We start from the raw sequence: 18,876 nt of genomic DNA on the forward strand, positions 1-18,876 counted from the left end.
GAGAATATATCCAGAAGGAAAGGGTCTTGCTTCTTTTGCAGGCAGCCCAATGAACCATTAAAAAATATGCAGCACTGCTGCTATTTCCCTTCTAGCTTTAGAAAAGAGTGAACTATCTTTCTCCTTTCTATTTCATCAGAAAGCAGTAGAAAATATTATTTACTACTTTACCATGTCAAGGATCTGTAGAGGGAGATAAGAGTATCTCTAGAGAAATGCTACATCTATCATAACTTTAAAGTTCTAGGATATCCTTTTTTTTGCCATGGGTAGGGAAAAATGACTAAGCAGGGGTGGGTTCAGCACATATGCATGGTGAGAAATGCTGCATCTGCTTGAGCACTTAGCACATCTTTGTCACAGTAAGGTTCAACTTATAAAACTGGAGGGTGGGCATAGTGGCAGATGGGAGAGAGTTGAGTTTGTACAAATAATCAAAGTCAGACATGGTTTTAAATGCAACTTTAATTAAACTGTTAACATCTATGCTTGCCTAAGATCAGGGCACAGATCATGACCACTCTTTTGTAAACAGGACTGCAGGACCTGTTCTAAGCTGGGCATCAGGCAGCTGCAACATCGATAGTTTTGTAGCTCTTCAGGTTCTGGAGTTGAAGGCAGGTAAGATGTGCAGTGAGTCTTCTGGGCCCTGCTTGGGTGGGGGTGAATGGGATTTGCAGCTGTCGAATGCTTTTAGGTTGTACAGAGTCCAGCCTGAAAGGCAAGAAGGGATTATACAGGAAGCACATCTCTTTGTATTTCTGGTTCCTAGGGCCCTGGAGATGCATTTGCTAGACAGGAGTATGGTGCCAAAAAAAGGAAAGAAAAAAAAATAATCTTATCTAAACTACCATGATGGAATTGTGATCTGACAGTAGTTTGGGAGGGGTAGACGACAGGAGGGTTGTATTTCCCATGGAGGTATCTATGGTTACTTTGTCCTAATGCAGCTTCTTGAGAGAGATGTGCGAGTTCTTTCATGTGAAGGAGAGCATGCCTTTTTGGATGACTCTTGGCTAAGTTGGGTTAGCCGCCTTCTTCAGTAGAGAAGGGGAAGATGCTGTTAAAATTGTACCCAGGGACTGTCTTTATTGCTGACAGTAATGGGTAACGGGTGGAAAGATGTCACAAATGGTATCGTTTTACCCTACTTACAGATCTTCAAGTGGCTAGCAAAAAAGCAATTGATTTCTCAACAACAGCAAATAATTTCTAAGTGTTGTAGCTCATTTCAGTAATCTATAACTGTTGTCATCTTTAATGTGTATTTCTGCCTAAGTCTTGTGGTACTTCTTGTTACCCTTTTTGTTGGCAGGGGGCTTTCCTTCTGCTGTCTAGGCCTTTGGGGTTGAAGCTTTCACAAATGTCATACTGGCTTCAACTTACATATTGCACATCTGTTGAAAGTTCTGTTATCTGGCTTTTCTCCTTTTCAGTGTGAAAATCTTACATATTATCTGTAAATTAAGGACAGGATGCCTGGGGGCTTTCATGCTATAGCAGTCTCTTCCTGTCATGTTGTTGCCTGCTTATTTTTGGGGACAGCCTTTCCTGTGCAAGGTTTTCTTTAGCTTGTATTGTGTCTCTTTTTGCATTTACCATTTCCATTTACCATTATAATTTCCATTTAGATCAATCAGTTTGCACTTACCTGTACTGTCTTTGTTTGTAAATGAGCCCTCGCCCTGCCACCACTATCACACACTTCTCCAAGGGTTCGGTGAGAGGGTTCAGGAGGCTGATCTTTGCTATGCTTGGCTGATACTGTACCATGTTTTCTGGAAACTGTTGAAAGAAAGAAATGAGCTGAAACTGAGAGAAGGAAAGAGCGGCTTCTGTGATTAAAGGGAGATAAATGACTTTTTGGTGCCAGAGGTCTCAGCCTGAGCTTTGCCAGAAGAGGCAAAGTCCAGGTTACTTTCTTCTCAACTACAGTCTTCTGCTGCAGTTTCCTTCTGCAGTCTCTGATTTCTAGACTGGTGAGTGAGTTAAGAGTCATTGGGATTTCCTTAAGCTCACACATAGACAAGGTAGGCATGGGAGTACTGTATACAACGGTGTGGCACAACTCACCTTTCCCAAACTGATGTCTCAGTACTTTGAAAGAAGACAGCATGAGGAGAGCCACCCAACCCAGCAGAATTTTTTTGCTGCTTATGACTATGAAAGCTGTTTTCTCAACTACTGCAGTAACAGAGTGATAAACCGATCTAACCTCAATAGTGAGAGCGGGATCACAAATGCTGATCTCTTCCTGTGCAAAGTATATGTAGAAAGAGTCCTCGACTCTCAGCATGGCAGTCAGCCTAAGCAGATGGTTCTCTCCCAACTCTTTTCTGTACTGTGAGTAAGGCACAGAGACTTGCAGGTTGTTAGCTGGAATAGAGAGTGGTGAAATACAGATGTCAACGCAGATGATGAGTACAGTCTGGTCGTACCCTGTGTGGCACCTAGGAGTATTTAGTGCCCAACATTGTACTAAAAGCTGCAGCATTTAAAAGCTTAAGTGATCTCAACTGGATTTGCAGATTCAAAATCTCTATGGTGATGTTGCCAGAGTGTTTTATTTCAATCACCTACAATGAACTATTCCGCCAACCTTTTGTAATCTTATGGCTAAGTGCATTTTTTCTGAAGTGAGATGACTAGATGTACGTTTCTAGCCATGCACCCAGTACAGTCCTTACCTTCGTTGCTTTTGAGGATAAAATGAAACTCTTCCTTCCAAAGTTGGGTAATGGGCACACCATTATAATGTAGAGACTGGGCCCCAACTATCAGGTCAGTAGCTTTTTCTCCACCACTGTGGTTAAACATTTCAATGGAAAGCGGAACATCTTGTCCCAGTAGCGGAGAACTCTGTGACTGGAGGTGGACGAAAAGGTTAGGCTCTTCGAGGGCAGTAGGAATGGAGCTAAAATGTGTTTTGCTGATGCTGCTGGTTGTCTCAAGTTTCTTTATATTTCTGTAGGCTTTGTCAAATACTTCTTTTCCCTGAAGAGAACCTGTCACAAAAGAAGGGAGCACATATTTTAGTATTCTTTCCTGTTTACTAGTGTGAAGCAGTAAATGCAGAAGGATGGCGTTGAATTATCCTGGCAGTACTGTAGATAACGGTTTCTAAAAGCATAGAGAGATATCCTGTCGTGCTTATGGTTGGAGCGGTTCAAGAATTTCAGCTGACAGGACATTAATTGGATGTACCTGAAAGATTTTACTTGGAAAGATATGTCATAGTTTTTAAAGCACCTTGGTGCTAACATCTGTCAGAGTAAAAAAGGCTGTAGGTAGGGCATGGTACTGTGTTCTCTTGTGGTGGACTGCTGCCAAGGAGACAACATGCCATAGGCTAAGATGAGATGGTAGGCTTGCGTCAGGGAAACAACGCTCGGTAATAGGGTCTAAAGGGGGAGCTGCTTTTTGAGGGGGGGATTGAGACAATGTCTAGGAGCACAACAGTCCTTTTCAGAAAGCTGGAATCTGAAATATATATATATATATTACAAGGGTAATGGGAGGTGAATGTACAGAGTGTACAGGTAACAGAAATCAGGAAAGAAGGTTTTCCAGACAGGAACAGGAAAGTGTGTGGTGAAGAAAGGCATGGCCTTCTAGAGAGATGGTTAATGTAATTAAGCAGGATGAAATTTGGGGTATGACCTATGCTTTGTTTCTGTAGACAGCAAGATTAAGGTGTTCCTGTGCCATTCAGGAAGGGGAAGTAGTGAGAAGTGGATGACCCTAATGCTCTGGTATGGCTCTGTTCTCTAGTCCTTTAATCTTCACTTGTAACACTGGCAGGGAATGGGCTCAGCCACTTGCCTACCCTGTACCTTCAGGATACTTGTAGCTGTGTGTGATATCCTCGCAGCGTTCACTGCCCACGCTCTTGGTGCTGATGTTGTTGCCAATGTACTTTGTGCCACCGAGAGCTGGCTTGAGGGTGTCATCTGCTTTTTGTATCCAGACCTGGCACTTGGCATTGAGGGCAGCAAAGAAGTAGCAGACATCATAATCAACTTCTGTGTCTCCTTTCTTGATGGCTTGAACAGGGGCTGGCCCACAGAAGGATGGACCTGAAGAGAAAATGAGGCCCAGCTAAGATTCAGATGTTTTACCAATCAGACCCATGCCTAGTTTAGACCTATATTGGGAGTGGTGAAGTGTCTAGGAGGACATTAGGGAGCAGTGCTGTGATAGAGCTCTTAGAGCTACACAAGCTGCACAAACCAAACATGAATGATGATTTAGTGCTTAAAGTCAACGGGGTGAGTCCCTGTCCTTTTGCATCCTTCCACTGGAAGTTGGGGAAGGGAGGAGTATTGAACTGCTTTATTTGCTCCCTGCTCCGCTCCCCCCGCCCCCCTAAGCCCGGCTTTGATACCTTACCTGTGCTTTTTTCCTGGCAGGTGGCATCCAGTGCCTGCCACCCACTGTACTCTTGTAGCAAGCCTGCTCGTGCCATCCAGCATTCGTTCCAAACGTGGAAGGTCCTGCAAGAGACAACATCACGTGCTTATACCAAGGGACTGAGCCCTGAGGTACAGTAAAGTTTTAGCCAATTAATGCTCCTTTGAAAGAGCTCAGCACATGCTGACGAGAGCAGAGACCATGGGTTTTGACACAAGTGGAGTTTCTCCAGGTGGACCAGACTATCATTCTTCCTTTTTGGGTGCTAGTAATAGGGCACTCTTCAGTTTGGGTTGCAGCAGTTTCTCAAGAACAGGTCATGTAGACAGGATCTCAGCTGAGCTGTCTTCTATCCATCCCCCTGCAGCTGTTTACGTCTTTCTTTTCCCCCTCTATCATTTCCTAGATCCAGGTATTGTCTCAAATTCTTGCTTGGGCCCTGCCATGTTTTCTTACCAGACACGGGCACTCTTGTCTTGTGTAAGCAGTGTCCCATCTTCGTCATAATACTCGTCCACACTCAGGCTGCTGTTAGTGTTGTGAGCCCATGTAAAGCCTGTGACCACCCTGGTAGGAATTCCCAGACACCTCAGAACTGTGTGGAAGAAAGAGCTGTGAATCAGTTGTGCATCCTCCCCTAAGAGTGCCTCTGCTGATGGATGTAGAGCCTTTTTTGGTGCTAGGCCTATTAGGAATGGCACCAGGCCTGCTGTTTGGACTTTGCAAGAGGCATTGCCCCCTCAGGAAATAAGCTATCATAGATGCATTCTGTGAATGGTGTGCACTGATACTCTGTTATCTCAAAGCTAGCGATGCTGAATGTTGATGAGGAAACTCCGAGGATCTGCCTCTCACCTAAAGATTAGAGGTTATGTTACTGGGATCTGTGTTAATCCAGGAATTTAGTCATATGCTAGAGGTTCTGCAGAACAAATAAGGCTTTGCTCAACACAAAAGACTTTGAACCACCACTGTACCTGAACACATGACTGCAGCAAACACCCAGCACTGCCCATAGCGGACAGGCTTGTATTGCGATGCAACCCACTGCTGGAGGATGGGTCTGCTTCCCAGCCACTTGGAAGGTGGTGTCCCATTATAGTATTTCCCAGTGCCACATTCTGTCAGGATTCCTCTAAACTCATCACAGTTCAGCTGCAGGGAAGGAAGAGAGAAGGACAGATTAAGGAATTGGCTCTCTTTGGTAGGTAAACCTCATCCTGTTTGATGAAGCTACTCCCAAGGCAGATGAAACCAAAACGATTTTTTGTGCAAAGCGTGAAGGTCATGACTGAGCAGAACAGGTGCAACAGTATCCCCTGAGATTTATTCAGTAAGTGTATTGTCATTGCTAAGAAACTTCTTCAGCACTACTTGTCTGCGGCAGGAATATCAGAAAGGGCTGGAGATGGGCAGGAGGTGTTGTTTTGAACAGCCCTGGGCAGGCTTCCTCTTTGGTCAGTGGGTTGCCATAAACTGGGATTGAGAAGATGCTAGTCTTTGCTCTGCATTCAGGTCTCCTCTGCTAGGGTCAGGGCTGCTGTCTGCTTTCCTTACCATGGCAGCAACTGTGCGGCAGATGTAAATAGGGTTCTTGCGCTGGGTGTGATCCTTGTCTTGTTGATGGCGTTCACCTACATCTAGCAGCATGAAGCAGATGTCAACAATATCCTCCTCAAACTGAAATAAGAACACATCATTTCAGGAAATTCGGCCTGAACATTTTGTTTTCTGGAGTCCCTGCAAGGGTTTGTAACTGTGCAGATTATTTCTCCCTTTCTGCTGATAGTCTTGTATAAGTGGGCTGTGGAGGATAACTCCAGGCAGAAATATGGAGGGGGAGCACAACGTACTAAAGGCAGACCTACAGCTTTATTGAAGCAAGGTGGGAAATGCATTAGTGTAATACTGCATCCCTTGATTGAGGGGAAACTGTTGCTTTTCTGGAGCACCCTCTAGGTTGGCACAGAGGTACTTCTGTGATCTGGTGGCACTAAAGTGGAGTAAAATTCCGTTCTAATCAGTGGCTGTGTCAGATGGCCTTGGGCAAATTGGAAGATCTACTTGTCCTCACTTTACCTGTAAAATAGAGACACTGTTACTAAGCTCTGTTAAATGCTTTTATATCTGCTGATGAAAGGAAGGCACACAAGACCCAGATATAGGTCAATGCATTTCATCATAGAGGGCAGCCTGAGAAGGTAGCTAAAATTACATATACTGGGTTATGGGACTTCATACACAGGTCCCTGTTCTCCTGCAGAGGCTTAGACAAAGACAGTGAGTGCAGGGATCAGGTTCTTTCATCAAAGCCACAGCATGGAAATGGGTAGCATCCTGTACACACAGGAGATACGCACCCTTCCTCTGCTGGTGGCTGTAAGAGAGCAGACATATTGGACCTCTTACCTGACTGAAGTCCCAGGGTTGTGCTAGGACTGCATTTTCAGTCCCCAAGTAGATGACACCCTCTTGGTTTAAAATGTACTCCTGCCGCTGTGCCTCATTAGCCAAGAACACCTCATCATCTGGATTAGAGGAAAAAAGCATCAGGAAGAAAGCATTCCTGGTCTCAGATGCACTTGCATGTCTCTTAACATCAGCAGACTTCACTGCACTCCAGGGACTTCAGCAGTCCCTGGCATTCTGCCCTGGAAAAATACCAATTATTCTGAATCAGACAGGAAAGAAGAATTTAATTGTCATCTCTGTTTCCTTGTTCAAAAAGTTCCTCCAGACCTAGGCTATTGTACTAGCTAGCTCTTTTACTCTGCTGGCTGTTGACTTCTCTATTCCTTAGACAGATAGAGTGGCCTTAATCAGACCAATTAGAATCTTGACTCACCCTAAAATCTTAATTATAGGAAACACTTTATCAAACATTTTTTCCCTTGGGAGGAGGACAGGAGTACTCCAGGAATGGGGCAGAAGTGCTGAGGCAGGCAGCTTTGAGCTTTTATTAGCCCTACCTCCTTCCTAAGGTGCTGTGAGGAGCAGGGCAGGAGTGGCAGGGAGCACTAGGTGAGTCAGCCTCCAATTCCATGAAGGCAGAGTGCCAGAGCTCAAAAGCTGTTTTCATGAAGTGACTGATCCCAGCCTGCCTTTCTGTTTCTGACCACATACCTCGGCACCAGGGATTAAAGAGAAGCGTGAAGTTGCCCAGGAGACAGTTGGACTTGGAGGCATGTAAAAGCAGAGCGTACTGGCCAATGGGAGCATTGGCAGGTGCGTTCACAGAGATCGTCCAGAAGCATGGGTCCTGTTCTTCCAGTGCTGCGCTCCACTGCTTCTGGTCTCCCAGGCTGGAGATGGGAAACTCAGTCTGGGTTCCATCTGCTTTGGAAGGATGTGATCCTGCAGCCAAAGAGATCTGGTTGTGTCTGTTCTAGACATGCAGCCTCACCCTATGCAGATTGCAGGGACTTTGTCTATATTTGGAGCCATAGCTCTCCTTTCTTGGGAGAGAGTCTTTAACCCTTTACCAGCTTAATGCATACAGAATCTTCCTAAGGTTAGTACTGCACTCAGGCCTCCATGTTTGAAAGTGGGATGTGTATTTCATAGATTTGTAGAAACCAGGAACAGCCAGAATGGTGCAGACCTCCTGCTCCTGGCATTCAGTATCTTATAACAAAAGTCACAGGCAAATGCTCAGATTATGGTAAAACAAGCTGGGGCTGAATGCTGCTGCCGTTCTCAGAGGTCTCACTAGAAAACACTCTAACAGAAAACATCTGTAACAGGCTAGCTAAGTTTGAACATTACTAAACCAAAAGCCAGGAGAGAGGAGAGATCCCATGAGTACTTTCAAACCATAGAGTAGTGAACGTGCATTGGTTATTGTCCTGCAGTGTCTCTTCTGGAAAGAGATCTAGTTTTGACCATGCAGTCCCAGCAGCAGGAGACTCTGCCTTAGAAAAACAGTTCACTGGCCTCCCTTCTAAATGTGGGCACCTCTGTCCAGCTCTGGACGTGGCTTTTGCCACCAGTTCTGTTCTTCAGGTGGCTGGAGGACCAGAGCTGTGATAGGTATGGTAATGATGTTACCTGTCTGTACTATGAGGAGGGTCCTCTTCAGCTGCCGCAGGTAGTTGTGTATTGGAGCTGAGAAGCTCACAGTGATAGTGAATGGCTGCCCCCGCCTCACCATAAGCCTTTCAGTGCTGATTTCTTCTGTGTGGTGGTTATTGTTGTTCATTGTGATCTTGAAATCACATTTTTCGATGCTCAGACCTATAGTGTAAGAAGATACAGAATGAATTTGGGGCTGTGAGCGGCCGGCAGTCTGGCCCTGGGCCTCATCCTGAGATGCACAAACAGCTGTTCATGTGCTTTTCCACTCAGTCAGTACCCCCCTGCCTTTGAGACTTTCTGCCCAGTAAGGACCCCTGTAAGGGCCTTCACACTGAGCTTGGTTGTTCTTGTGTCAAGTGGCTAATGAGCTGCCTTTGCTTATACCTTAGCATCATTAAGTGAACCAAGTGATTATGTAAAAGCTCCTTCCTGCCCAGGAAAGGACATGGAACAGACCTGAGCCTTCAAATGATAGGTTATGTGGTTAGTACTGAGCATGCACTGTGACTACATTTGGAGTCTTAATCTGTGTACTCAAGGGCCCCCATGGCACTCAGAGCAGCAATCTCTCCACGTGGATACATGGCTGAAATTGTGCACAGAAGACAAGCTGTTTTACCCCACTTGTGATGTGGGTGCAAGCTCTTCCAGCAGTTATTGCACTATGTCTGATATGCACCAAAGACTGGTGCAGACTTCACTGCTGGTTCAAATGCAATGTGGCTGTGTAGTCCTGGAACTGTGCTGGATCACAGCAAATCAAACACCAGTTGTTCCTTCTTTGCAGCACATTAGTTGGCACTCTCACACCCAGAGCTGCAGGAGACAGAAGAGCTCTTCCTCCTCCCTCCTATACATGCATCATACATGCTTCTGTCCAGCACCAGAAGAGAGAAAAAAATTGTCACAATGTCAAGCACCCAATTTGGTGCTCAATGGCTGTAGTGTGATTATATACTTGTACTTTTCTTCTGGTTTTGGTGGTGTTCTTAATCTTTCCAGACTTCTTGCTGAGAAGCAGATAACACCCTGGTTTTTCTCAGCCTTGGGATCATCCTGACCTCACTTATCTCTTCAGCTCCCAACTCATCGCTAAGATCCTTGGACCCATAGGTTGTAACTGCTGCCCCTTCTATGACACATCCTGTCACATACCTCCCCTTGCTGACCCAAGCTCCTCCCTTTGTTCCAGCTAAAAAAAAATAAAAAAAATCCACAGAGCATTCACCTGCTATCTAAAGCCATTGTTCCTGTGCTAAAGCCACATCTACTACTCTTTGCAGTTTTCATTGGTCTGCTCTCTCCTTATGTCTAACTTGCCTTGTCCTCTGCATTGATACCTTCTCTCATTGCTGTTGTCCCTTCTGTGTTTGTTGTGGGAGTCCCACTGGTTTGTGTTCTTTGTTTCTTTTTTGCTATATGAATTCTGTCATGCATTGTTTTCAGTGAATGATTCTGGTCTGGCTTTCAAATCCCTTTATAGCTGTTCCCAGTTCATAGCCCTGTACCAGTTTAAGCTTTACAGAGCCAGCTCTGACCTCATATGTTGTTTTCTCTGCGATGAAGATGTCTGTTCTGGCTGTCTTGTAGACTGGTGACTCATGCAGTCTGGCTCCCTCTCCTTCATATGACTTTTCTTGGATCATATTGTCACTTCCTTCAAGGTTACTTTGAACCTGGACCCTCTCCTTGCTGAAGTGGCTAAAACACTTAAGCATCTCTCTGCTTCAGTTTTGTAGTCTGGCTTACCTTCCCCCACCCCCTGGCCCCCATCCCCTATGATAAGGATAATTCTCTTGCCTTTGCTTCCAAACTCTCACATGTCTGCCTTGGCTGCCTCTTACTGCTTCTCTCAAATTCGTATTAGGCATTGATACCATCTTTTGTTTGCTGTCCCTTTTCTTGCAGTCTTCCGTGCAAATTGAACTCCCTCAGCCTTAAGAGCACTTTCTTGGCTCCTGCCTTGTAAGAAGCTCACCTTTTCTACAACCCTCACAAGCACTGTCTTGGAGCAGGGACAGTTGTTTTTCCTGACAGACAACTGCCAAATGCTTGGGACTAATCAAAGTGATTTTTGCTTACCTTGGCCCATGTCTAGTTCCCTGTAGCGTGAAGGTCTTCACCTCCTGCTTGCTCTGGTGGATGATGGCTCCTTCCTTCAACTTTCTTTAAAAATTATCCACTTGCAAAGTTGTTTGCTCAATTTCTTTATACAGGGTGGGACATGATGTTGCCACCTCTCCTTCAGCTTATCTTGCTGGCCTGCTGTGCAGAAGTTGAAGACTCTTATCTCTCAGACCACGCAAAGGAGACCCACAGAAAGGGGCGACTTTTCCTACCTACAAATGAGGTTAAATTCCACAGTGGTATGTGAAGGCTTTAAAGACAGCTGGTGACAATTTCTTCAAAGAGCTGTGCACTGGGGACCCCAGAGTAGGAAATGCAAATCATGGCTCTAAACAATAATGCGCAGGATGCGCTTCAAATATGTGTTGAAGAGCTGCTCTCCAGCATTGACCCTAAGCTACTTAAACCCTAAACCCTTCAAGGAGTTTAAAAAAAAAAAAAGTTAATACATCCATTGCCCTTGTGCCTAATTCAAAAAAGTGAAACCACTTCAAAATGAGGAAACTTGTTAAAAGCAACAACTAAAAAAAAGTAAAATTTCTGTAGCATATTGCAGACTATTTAAAAATATCACACTGGAGACTTGTACTAAACATATTCTTAAAGTTGCCGTAATATACAAGGAAGGTCACTGCATTGATAAATAATTGGTCAAAAGATGGGAAATAAGACAGCAGAAATAAAGAGTTTTCACTGTGGAGTGAGTCACCAGTAGTTTTGCAGAAATCTATGATCTTCCACAAATTAATGAAAAATTTGAGAAGCTGATAAAAAGACATGAGGTGGCAAAGCTTGCTTAGTTATTCTGAGTAGTAAAGATGAGGGAGACAGCTTTGGAAAAGTTGTAGAGGAATCTGAAGGTATTGAGTGACTAGGCCGTAAAATAGCATGTAGAGATCAGTGTAGGCACATGTACAATAGGAAAAAGGGACCCATATCTTACATAAGCACTGATGTATTCAGAGGTAGTTGCAGCTGTTCTAGAATGAGATTTAGACTTATATTAGATAGCTGCTGCACAACATGGTCCAGTGAGCTCAGTGTTTTTCTTAGTATTTGCATATTAAACTTTACAATTGCTTGCTTATATGCATCATTTAAGCTAAACACAAACTCTCTTAGTTTTAGTCATTTAAAGCATAGCCTTAATTGTATAGATTCACCAGAATTGCAGAATGGTTGAGGTTGGAAGGGACCTCTGGAGGTCATCTTGTCCAACCCCCACAGCTTGAGCAGGGCCACCTAGAGCTGGTTGCCCAGGACCATGTCCAGACGGCTTTTCAATATCTCCAACGATGGAGATTCCGCAGTCTCTCTGGGCAAGCTGTGCCAGTCCTCATAGTGAAAAAGTGTTTCCTGGTGTTCAGAGGGAACCTCTGTGTTTCAGTTTGTGCCCATTGCCTCTGGTCCTGTCACTGGGCACCACTGAAAAGAGCCTGGCTTTGTCCTCTTTTCACCCTCCCTTCAGCTATTTGTATACGTTGACAAGTTCCCGCCCTAAGCCTTCTCTTCTCCAGGCTGAACAGTCCCAGCTCTGCCAGCCTTTCCTCATATGTGAAGTTCTCCAGTCCCTTCATAATACTTGTGGCCCTTTGCTGGGCTCCCTCCAGTATGTCCATGTCTCTCGTACTCGGAAGCCCAGCGCTTGGCACAGCACTGCAGGTGTGGGCTCCCCAGTGCCGAATAAAGGGGAAGGATCACATCCCTGGACCTGCTGGCAATACTTTACCTTATGCATCCCAGGAAATCATTACCCTTCTTTGTGGCAAGGGCCCATTGCTACCTTATGTAAGCTTTGACTGCTTTCACTTTTATTAGGAAGCATGGACGTCATCAGATTTGCAGAAATTGGGAAACACTAAATATAAGCACACTGGGGAGATCTTCCAGAAAATTCCGTGAGTTTATTGTCAACATACATTTTTCAATATCAATTATGTGTGATTTTAGTATGTGTCTTGAACTTGGTTTTTATATAAAGAGCTAAATACAGTATGTAATGAGTGATTCATGCTCTTTAAGTGTATGCAAATTATAAGCCAATTGATAGTGCTCAAACCTCTGACTTTGTTTGCATGATCAGTGTTTTTAAAAGCACCTTTGCAGTATACGTGTTTATGCATATCTAAATTGGAGAGTGGTTTAGATACAAGCAGGTATTTATCCCATCACCACTGCCTTGTAATGGCTGTGTATACACATAGTACCATCTCTTGGTCAAATTGGCAATTGCAAGTAGTATTTGCTATGGAGGATGCACTTTGTAGTGAACAGAGAACTACTTATTGTCCCTTTGTCTCTTTTCTTACAACGAAATGGGCTAAAAAGGCCCACTGAAAAGGTTAGCACACAGAAGAGACTTCTGCATGCTGCACTCTAGTGCTTGTTCAGGCATTCCACCTGCTGAAAATTTGTAGTCCTAAATTAGATAGCTGAGGTTTTCTATCCAAGATCTGAGACAAAGACACAGGAATTGGCCACTACAGAGGTCAAAACATTCAGCAGAAGTGCTGAGATTTTCCTACTTGTGAATCACCTTTCTGTCTGGAATATGGGTTTCTCATATGTTGGTTTTCTGTTAGTTGTTTCATCTTCTAGTTCAAATGCCATTCATGTCTGATTCAGCACTTGTGTTTGGCAAAGGGAAACCCAAAATAGTCTGCATTACTGATGGTACTAAAATGGTGCAGCCATTTCTATATGTTGCAATTGTAACTGCACTGTCAAAAAATTGGGTTTGGATTGGTGCACTATTTTGCTGTACACAACCAGCAATTTGTATGCCTATGCAGGCACTCTGAACTTAGAGACATGTTGATAGGTACTTCTAAAGTGTACATACAAGTATTTGTGTTCCTTATATTTTCGTGGTTAAAACGCGGTTACACTAACACTTTGGAGTAGTTTTTCTTCTGTGCACTCGGCATAACTGTATTTGGAGTTGTGCACAAAGGTTCTCCTCTGTTACTGATTGCCTAGCTTCAGTACAACATTGTCTGTTGATAGTGGTATGTTCTGTGTCAGGAAGCGGGCAAATGGACAGTCCTTCAGGTACAATGACAGGTCGCTCTACCATATGGGTCCTCCAAAGGTATTGCCCTAAGATCCTCCAGCAAAGAAGATCAGACACTTCAGAAAAATAGTATGTTTTTTTTTAATCTGAACTGTAAAGGGCAAATTCAGTAACCTTTTGACTTACATTGTCTTTCAGATTTGTTTTAAGGCTGTGTCGTGGTCTCAGCCCAGCTGGTAACAAAGCACTGCGCAGCCGCTTGCTCACTCTGCTCCCTGCTCCACCCCGACCCTGGTGGGATAAGGAGAAATATAAAGGCAGGCTCGTGGGTCAAGATAAGGACTGGGAGGGATTGCTCACCATTTACAGTCATGGGCAAAAGACAGGCTCAACTTGGGGAAGAAACAAAATCAATTCAATTGACTACCAATTCAATCAAAATAAGGATGTTAGGAAGTACAACCAAACCTGAGAACACCTTCCCCCCAGCCCTCCTGCCTTCCCGCCTCAACTCCACTCCCCGTTCTCTCCCCCTCCTCCCCCCAGCGGCGCAGGGGAACAGGGGACAGGGACAGGGGTCGGTTCCTCACCCCTTGTCTCTGCCGCTCCTTCCTCCTCAGGGGGAGGAGGACTCCGCGCTTGGCCCCTGCTCCACCATGGGGTCACTCCCACAGGAGACAGCCCTTCACGAACGTCTCCAGCGTGAGTCCTTTCCGCGGGCTGCAGTTTCTCACAAAATTCCCTGGCGTGGGTCCTCTCCGCAGGCTGATCTACAGTCGCACGCTGCTCCAGCGCGGGCTTCCCCATGGAGTCACGGCCATCTTGGGGGGCCTCCGCCCCCCCTGCTGCCCTCCATGGGCTCGGGGGGACAGCCTGCCGCCTCACCGCGAGCTGTGGGGGCATCAACCTCCTCAGGTGCACCTCCTCCCCTCCTTCTTCACTGACCTCGGTATCTGCAGAGCTGTTCCTCTCACATTGCAATCCCCCCACTCACTACCGGTTCCCCTTCTGAAATCTGTTCTCCCAGAGACGCTACCGCTGTCACCAATTGGGTTGGCCTGGGCCAGAGGCGGGTCCGGCCCCGAGCCGGGGGAGCTTCCAGCAGCTTCTGACAGGAGCCGGTCCTGCGGCCCCTGCCCCGCTACCAAAAAAACCCCCGCGCCACACAAACCCGTAACAGGGTGGTTCTTTCATATGCTTTCCACATAGCTATTACTTACATGTTTCTGGCTCCAAAAAGAGAAAGTCTTTTCAATAGGACCAGCTTATCTTTGCTGGAGCTCCAGGAGCATCCACCTCTTCCTGTAAGTCCTTCTCATTGATCTCTCCAGTGACAAAGTCAGCTTGATACCAGGTTTATTTTTCAGGCTTCCTTTTATTCAAGAAGTCGAAGTGTGTGAGCTCAAGCTGTCCTTTATTATAATATGTATTCCAATCCATTGTCCTGTACAGTTGCTAGCTGTCAACGTAATTTGCTCATGCATTTAACACACATTAATCATGCTTCTGATAATGTACTGTTGTTTGTAAAACTACAGTTGTAATAGACCAGCATTCTGCTTATGCTGATTTCAGCCTCTGAACTTGAGGCTTTAATATCGCTAACATCAGTGTTAGCATGTGTAACCTCGTGTGCACAAGATCCATGAAATCAACCAAGTGAATTCCCTTCTTCATTGTAAGGATTTGGTAAGAACATTCACTCACTCATGATTAACCACATCCAAACCTATACTTGTCTCTAAAATGCATAAGCATGTACAGCTTGCTAGACTGGATCAGAATGGAGGTTTATCCAGTTTAATGTGCTCTCTGACAGTACACAATGCCAGATGCCTCAGAAGAATGCGCATGAGCTTCGCCCTAGCAAGTGAGGCATCATCTCGTAGTTGATGATTTCCAAGACTGAGTCTGTCGTGATATGCAAAATTTAATATCACTCTGAGAGTTCTTGTTAATGATGAATGTTCTTTGTAGTAGTCCTCTCCTGTCTCTCTCCTTTGCAGTCTAACATCATTTGTGGGAATTGTAGAAACACAAGGTACTGGTATCTCAATTGAGCTGTCTGTTTATGCTGAGGTCTCCTTCTGCACTTGATATGGCTGATGTAACACTCTGCATGATGGCTGACTAAAAATTGCTTTCCTATTGTGCATTTACCAAGCTGAATTTCACTGATTCTTACCATCTATTTTGCCTTGTTTGGGACCCTCTGAACCTCCTGATAGTTTTTTAGTCCTCAGTAATTTAAATGGCTTTATGTCATGAGCAGATTTTGTACCCTTTTTGCACTCACTTCTTGCACTGCTGCTTCTGAAAATCTTCATCTAGGTCTAGGCAAGTGTTGTCACTGTTCTGTATCCACTACGTCCCTGACGTGCTCATAGAAATCTAAAGGAAAAGTGATCCATAGGATCCTTGAAAGTATCCATCCTGTCTGGATATTACAGATTCTTCTTGTTTTACAGGTCCAAACATAAATCCATAAAAATTGTATCATCTTTATTACCTATAAAAATAGAAGCTTAAAATGTTACGTGAGCATCTTTAATAACTGGGTATGTTTCTGAATATAGTGATCAAAAATTACATGCATCTAAGTTTCCCCGTTATTGTGTCTATGTTATATGGCATGTCCATGAATTAGCTGTGAATTTTCCTTTTTGGTGAGATTTCTTGTTTCTTTAGAGCAGCAAGAAATGCTTACACTGTGCCTTTTGTCTTTTATAGTGAGCAGTACTGTCCAGATTCAGTACAGAAGAGTGATAGATACCAAGTGGTAAAGCAATGCAGCTTTGGTGACAGAACCAAGTGATTTGAAACTTGGCTATTTGGTTGTGGTTTGTTTTGTGTGGTGGTTTTTTTTAATCTGTAAAAATGTAGAAATTTAATTGACTGCCTGAATCAAGGCTCTAGAAACTTAGATCAGGAGAACAGAATGGTGGGGAGAAACATTCACCATGCTGGAGATTGATTTTTCAAGAGCAATTCATAGTATGAATGTGTCATACCAGCTAGTGCTTGCTTGATTTTTTTGAGTGATCAGAATGGAATCAGGGCTGGGTCAGCCTCTTGGGCATGCTCAGATTTAAATTGCATATTTATAAAGAAAAATACTGATAATTAGCCATATTTTACTCCACCAACTCCCACTGACTTCTGACTAAGGGCTGTGTAAAGATTGTAGGTTTGGCAAAAGCTATTTAAATCCTTCCTTGGGCACTTACACATTTTTCTCTGTAATAATCATTAGTTTAATTGAAGAGTTGTCAGATGTCTAATGCAGGAAGAATGTGTGTTTCTTGTACATGGCACTGTACATGGCCAGATCTGCATTTTAACACTGAAACTGAACCAGGTGTGGTTGCTGAGTGCAGTTAATAAGGCTGACACACTGAAAACCGAGCAGCCCCAAATGTTGCAAAGCTTGGAACTTGGCACAAGCTTTAGGGCTGATTTTCCTTTGAACAGCAGGCTTCCTTTACAAATAGTTAATTAGGATGAGGTCATTCCAAGCTCGTGTGACAAACACTGTCTGAAATAATTTCCTGAATTGTATTTAAGAAGAAATACTGAAGGAATTTGAATGGATCGGCTGTACTGTGTGTTAAATGCAGTGACAGTCTGCATTCTTGCAAGATTTAATGAGATTTTGTGAAATACCATCAAGACCTTTTCTGGGGCTGGTGGAGGATTGGACACCCTGACTTTTCAAGATCCTGCAAGACTTAATGGATAGGTGCAAAGCTACCTATTCCCCTCTCCTTTGCCTGGAGAAATCTGAATTTGTCTGTGTGTGTGTCTGTGTCTTTGTGTGTTGTGTCCCTGTCCATCTGTCCCCTTTTCACTCTTCATTCCAGTCTCTCTGGGCTGACTAGTTTTGACAAGCTTCCCCATCCCTTTTAAGTATATGTGTGGGTGGCAAAATATTGTAATTGATGTAATAAAATGTTTTGAAGATTTTCTGGCTTTAAATCAAAGACATTTAAATGAGACCTCTTTAATCTGGGTCACAGAGTCAGTTTGTGTTTGTGAAACACTTTCTGGGGTAAGTTGGGACTGCATTGCTGGACAGTACTAGGTGCTGTCAGGAGGAAAAGGTCAAATTGTCTCTTAGGAACATTCAGATCTTTGCTATTTTGGCTTATTAATTCTGCAAGGAATAAATGGATACAGTGATGGCTTTTAGCTGTGGGTGACATAATGCCTTCCTCATGCGGGATGATGATGTACTTTCAGCAGCTTTGTGGAGTGAGGATGAGTGACTGTTATTGTGAATTTTCATACGTCCTTCTGCTTATATTGTCCTGAGCCTTTTCTTCCCATCCTGTGCTTTCTCAGCACTTCTGGAAGTATTGCAAAGTATCTGCCTTCGCAAACAGTAAAATCAGTCTTTTTTCCCCTGTCTGCTTTATGATACCTGCATGAAAGGAAACAGATGGAATTTCCTCTCACATGAGTTAAGAGAGTAGATACAATGGTTTTGTAAGATACAGATGAAGGGCTGCGTGAAGTGTGACAGCAGGCATGAGCAGCTTGAAGGTAGTGCCAGTACAAAACAAAAATACATGTCATAAGCTGCTTTTTCTCGAGTGGTCTCATAGACAAGTTTGGCCAATTCTCCCAGTAGTACAGTGAGAAGTTTCTGACTTGGAGCAAAGTAAAAATACCCAACCTTTCCCCCAGCCCCTACTGCAATTTTATCAAAATGCATAATGCCAAAATAATTAGGACCAATGCATTGACTGATTGCCTGTGTTGGTTAGGGTTTCTGATCACTACTACTGCCTATTAGTCCTAGAATAGATTCAGACTAGTAGGGGATGAGATTACAAAGCCAGAGAGTATTGTAAAGTGGGTCTCCACACACATTAATTTTCTCTTTGGGAAATTGTTCATGTTTATGCTTAGCAAAGCCTTTATAAATACTCTAAGGCAATTGCTGCAGTTCCTTATGAAGAGGGTACAGTTTGGGGTCCTTTGCTGCGGGCCAGTATGGTAGCTCATTCAGTTTTTCCTGCAATAAATCTTCTGAATTGACACCTTTATCTTGTCCATCATTTGTATTTAAAATGCAGCCTCAGAGTTACATATAAGTCCCGAAAGCTTTTAGCTGTGCTTAAGTTAGAAAAGTTGTAATAGAAAGTATTTAGGTAATTTCTATAAACAAAACAGTACAGGTATCAGTTTTGGCTTTGTTTGAAACTGTTTCTGGAGCTACTTTGCAAAACTGAGAATCTAAGGTGGCAGGG

The 18,876-nt window shown here is 44.0% G+C and overlaps 1 protein-coding gene across 2 annotated transcripts; it reads right to left on the reverse strand.

Moving 5' to 3' along the window:
* Positions 1-323: 323 nt before the first annotated feature.
* LOC126045930 (protein 4.2-like) lies at positions 324-11,599 on the reverse strand. Of its 2 annotated transcripts, XM_049817617.1 has the most exons (13): positions 10,567-10,948; positions 8,458-8,643; positions 7,534-7,764; positions 6,820-6,938; positions 5,968-6,090; positions 5,388-5,565; positions 4,867-5,005; positions 4,390-4,493; positions 3,834-4,076; positions 2,688-3,005; positions 2,216-2,376; positions 1,652-1,785; positions 324-714 (listed from the first exon to the last, which is right to left on the reverse strand). In XM_049817617.1, exons 1-13 carry the CDS (start codon positions 10,574-10,576, stop codon positions 564-566), a joined length of 2,097 nt encoding a protein of 698 aa, XP_049673574.1. In that variant the 5' UTR covers positions 10,577-10,948; the 3' UTR covers positions 324-563. The 2 variants fall into 2 exon arrangements, with proteins under 2 accessions (XP_049673574.1, XP_049673573.1); XM_049817616.1 differs by having other exon boundaries at positions 590-714; positions 1,652-2,376; positions 10,567-11,599.
* Between the last annotated feature and the right edge of the window lie 7,277 nt (positions 11,600-18,876).

The sequence above is a fragment of the Accipiter gentilis genome, chromosome 14, assembly GCF_929443795.1.
Source record: "Accipiter gentilis chromosome 14, bAccGen1.1, whole genome shotgun sequence".
Lineage (NCBI taxonomy): Eukaryota > Metazoa > Chordata > Aves > Accipitriformes > Accipitridae > Astur > Astur gentilis.

What these genes read in the sequence shown, in the direction of transcription:
- LOC126045930 (XM_049817616.1), bottom strand. An exon ending in GCCGCACAGTTGCTGCCATG is followed by an intron (nt 5,566 to 5,967) that starts GTAAGGAAAGCA and finishes CCTTCCCTGCAG; the next exon opens with CTGAACTGTGATGAGTTTAG. An exon ending in CAGCTACAAGTATCCTGAAG is followed by an intron (nt 3,006 to 3,833) that starts GTACAGGGTAGG and finishes CTTTTGTGACAG; the next exon opens with GTTCTCTTCAGGGAAAAGAA.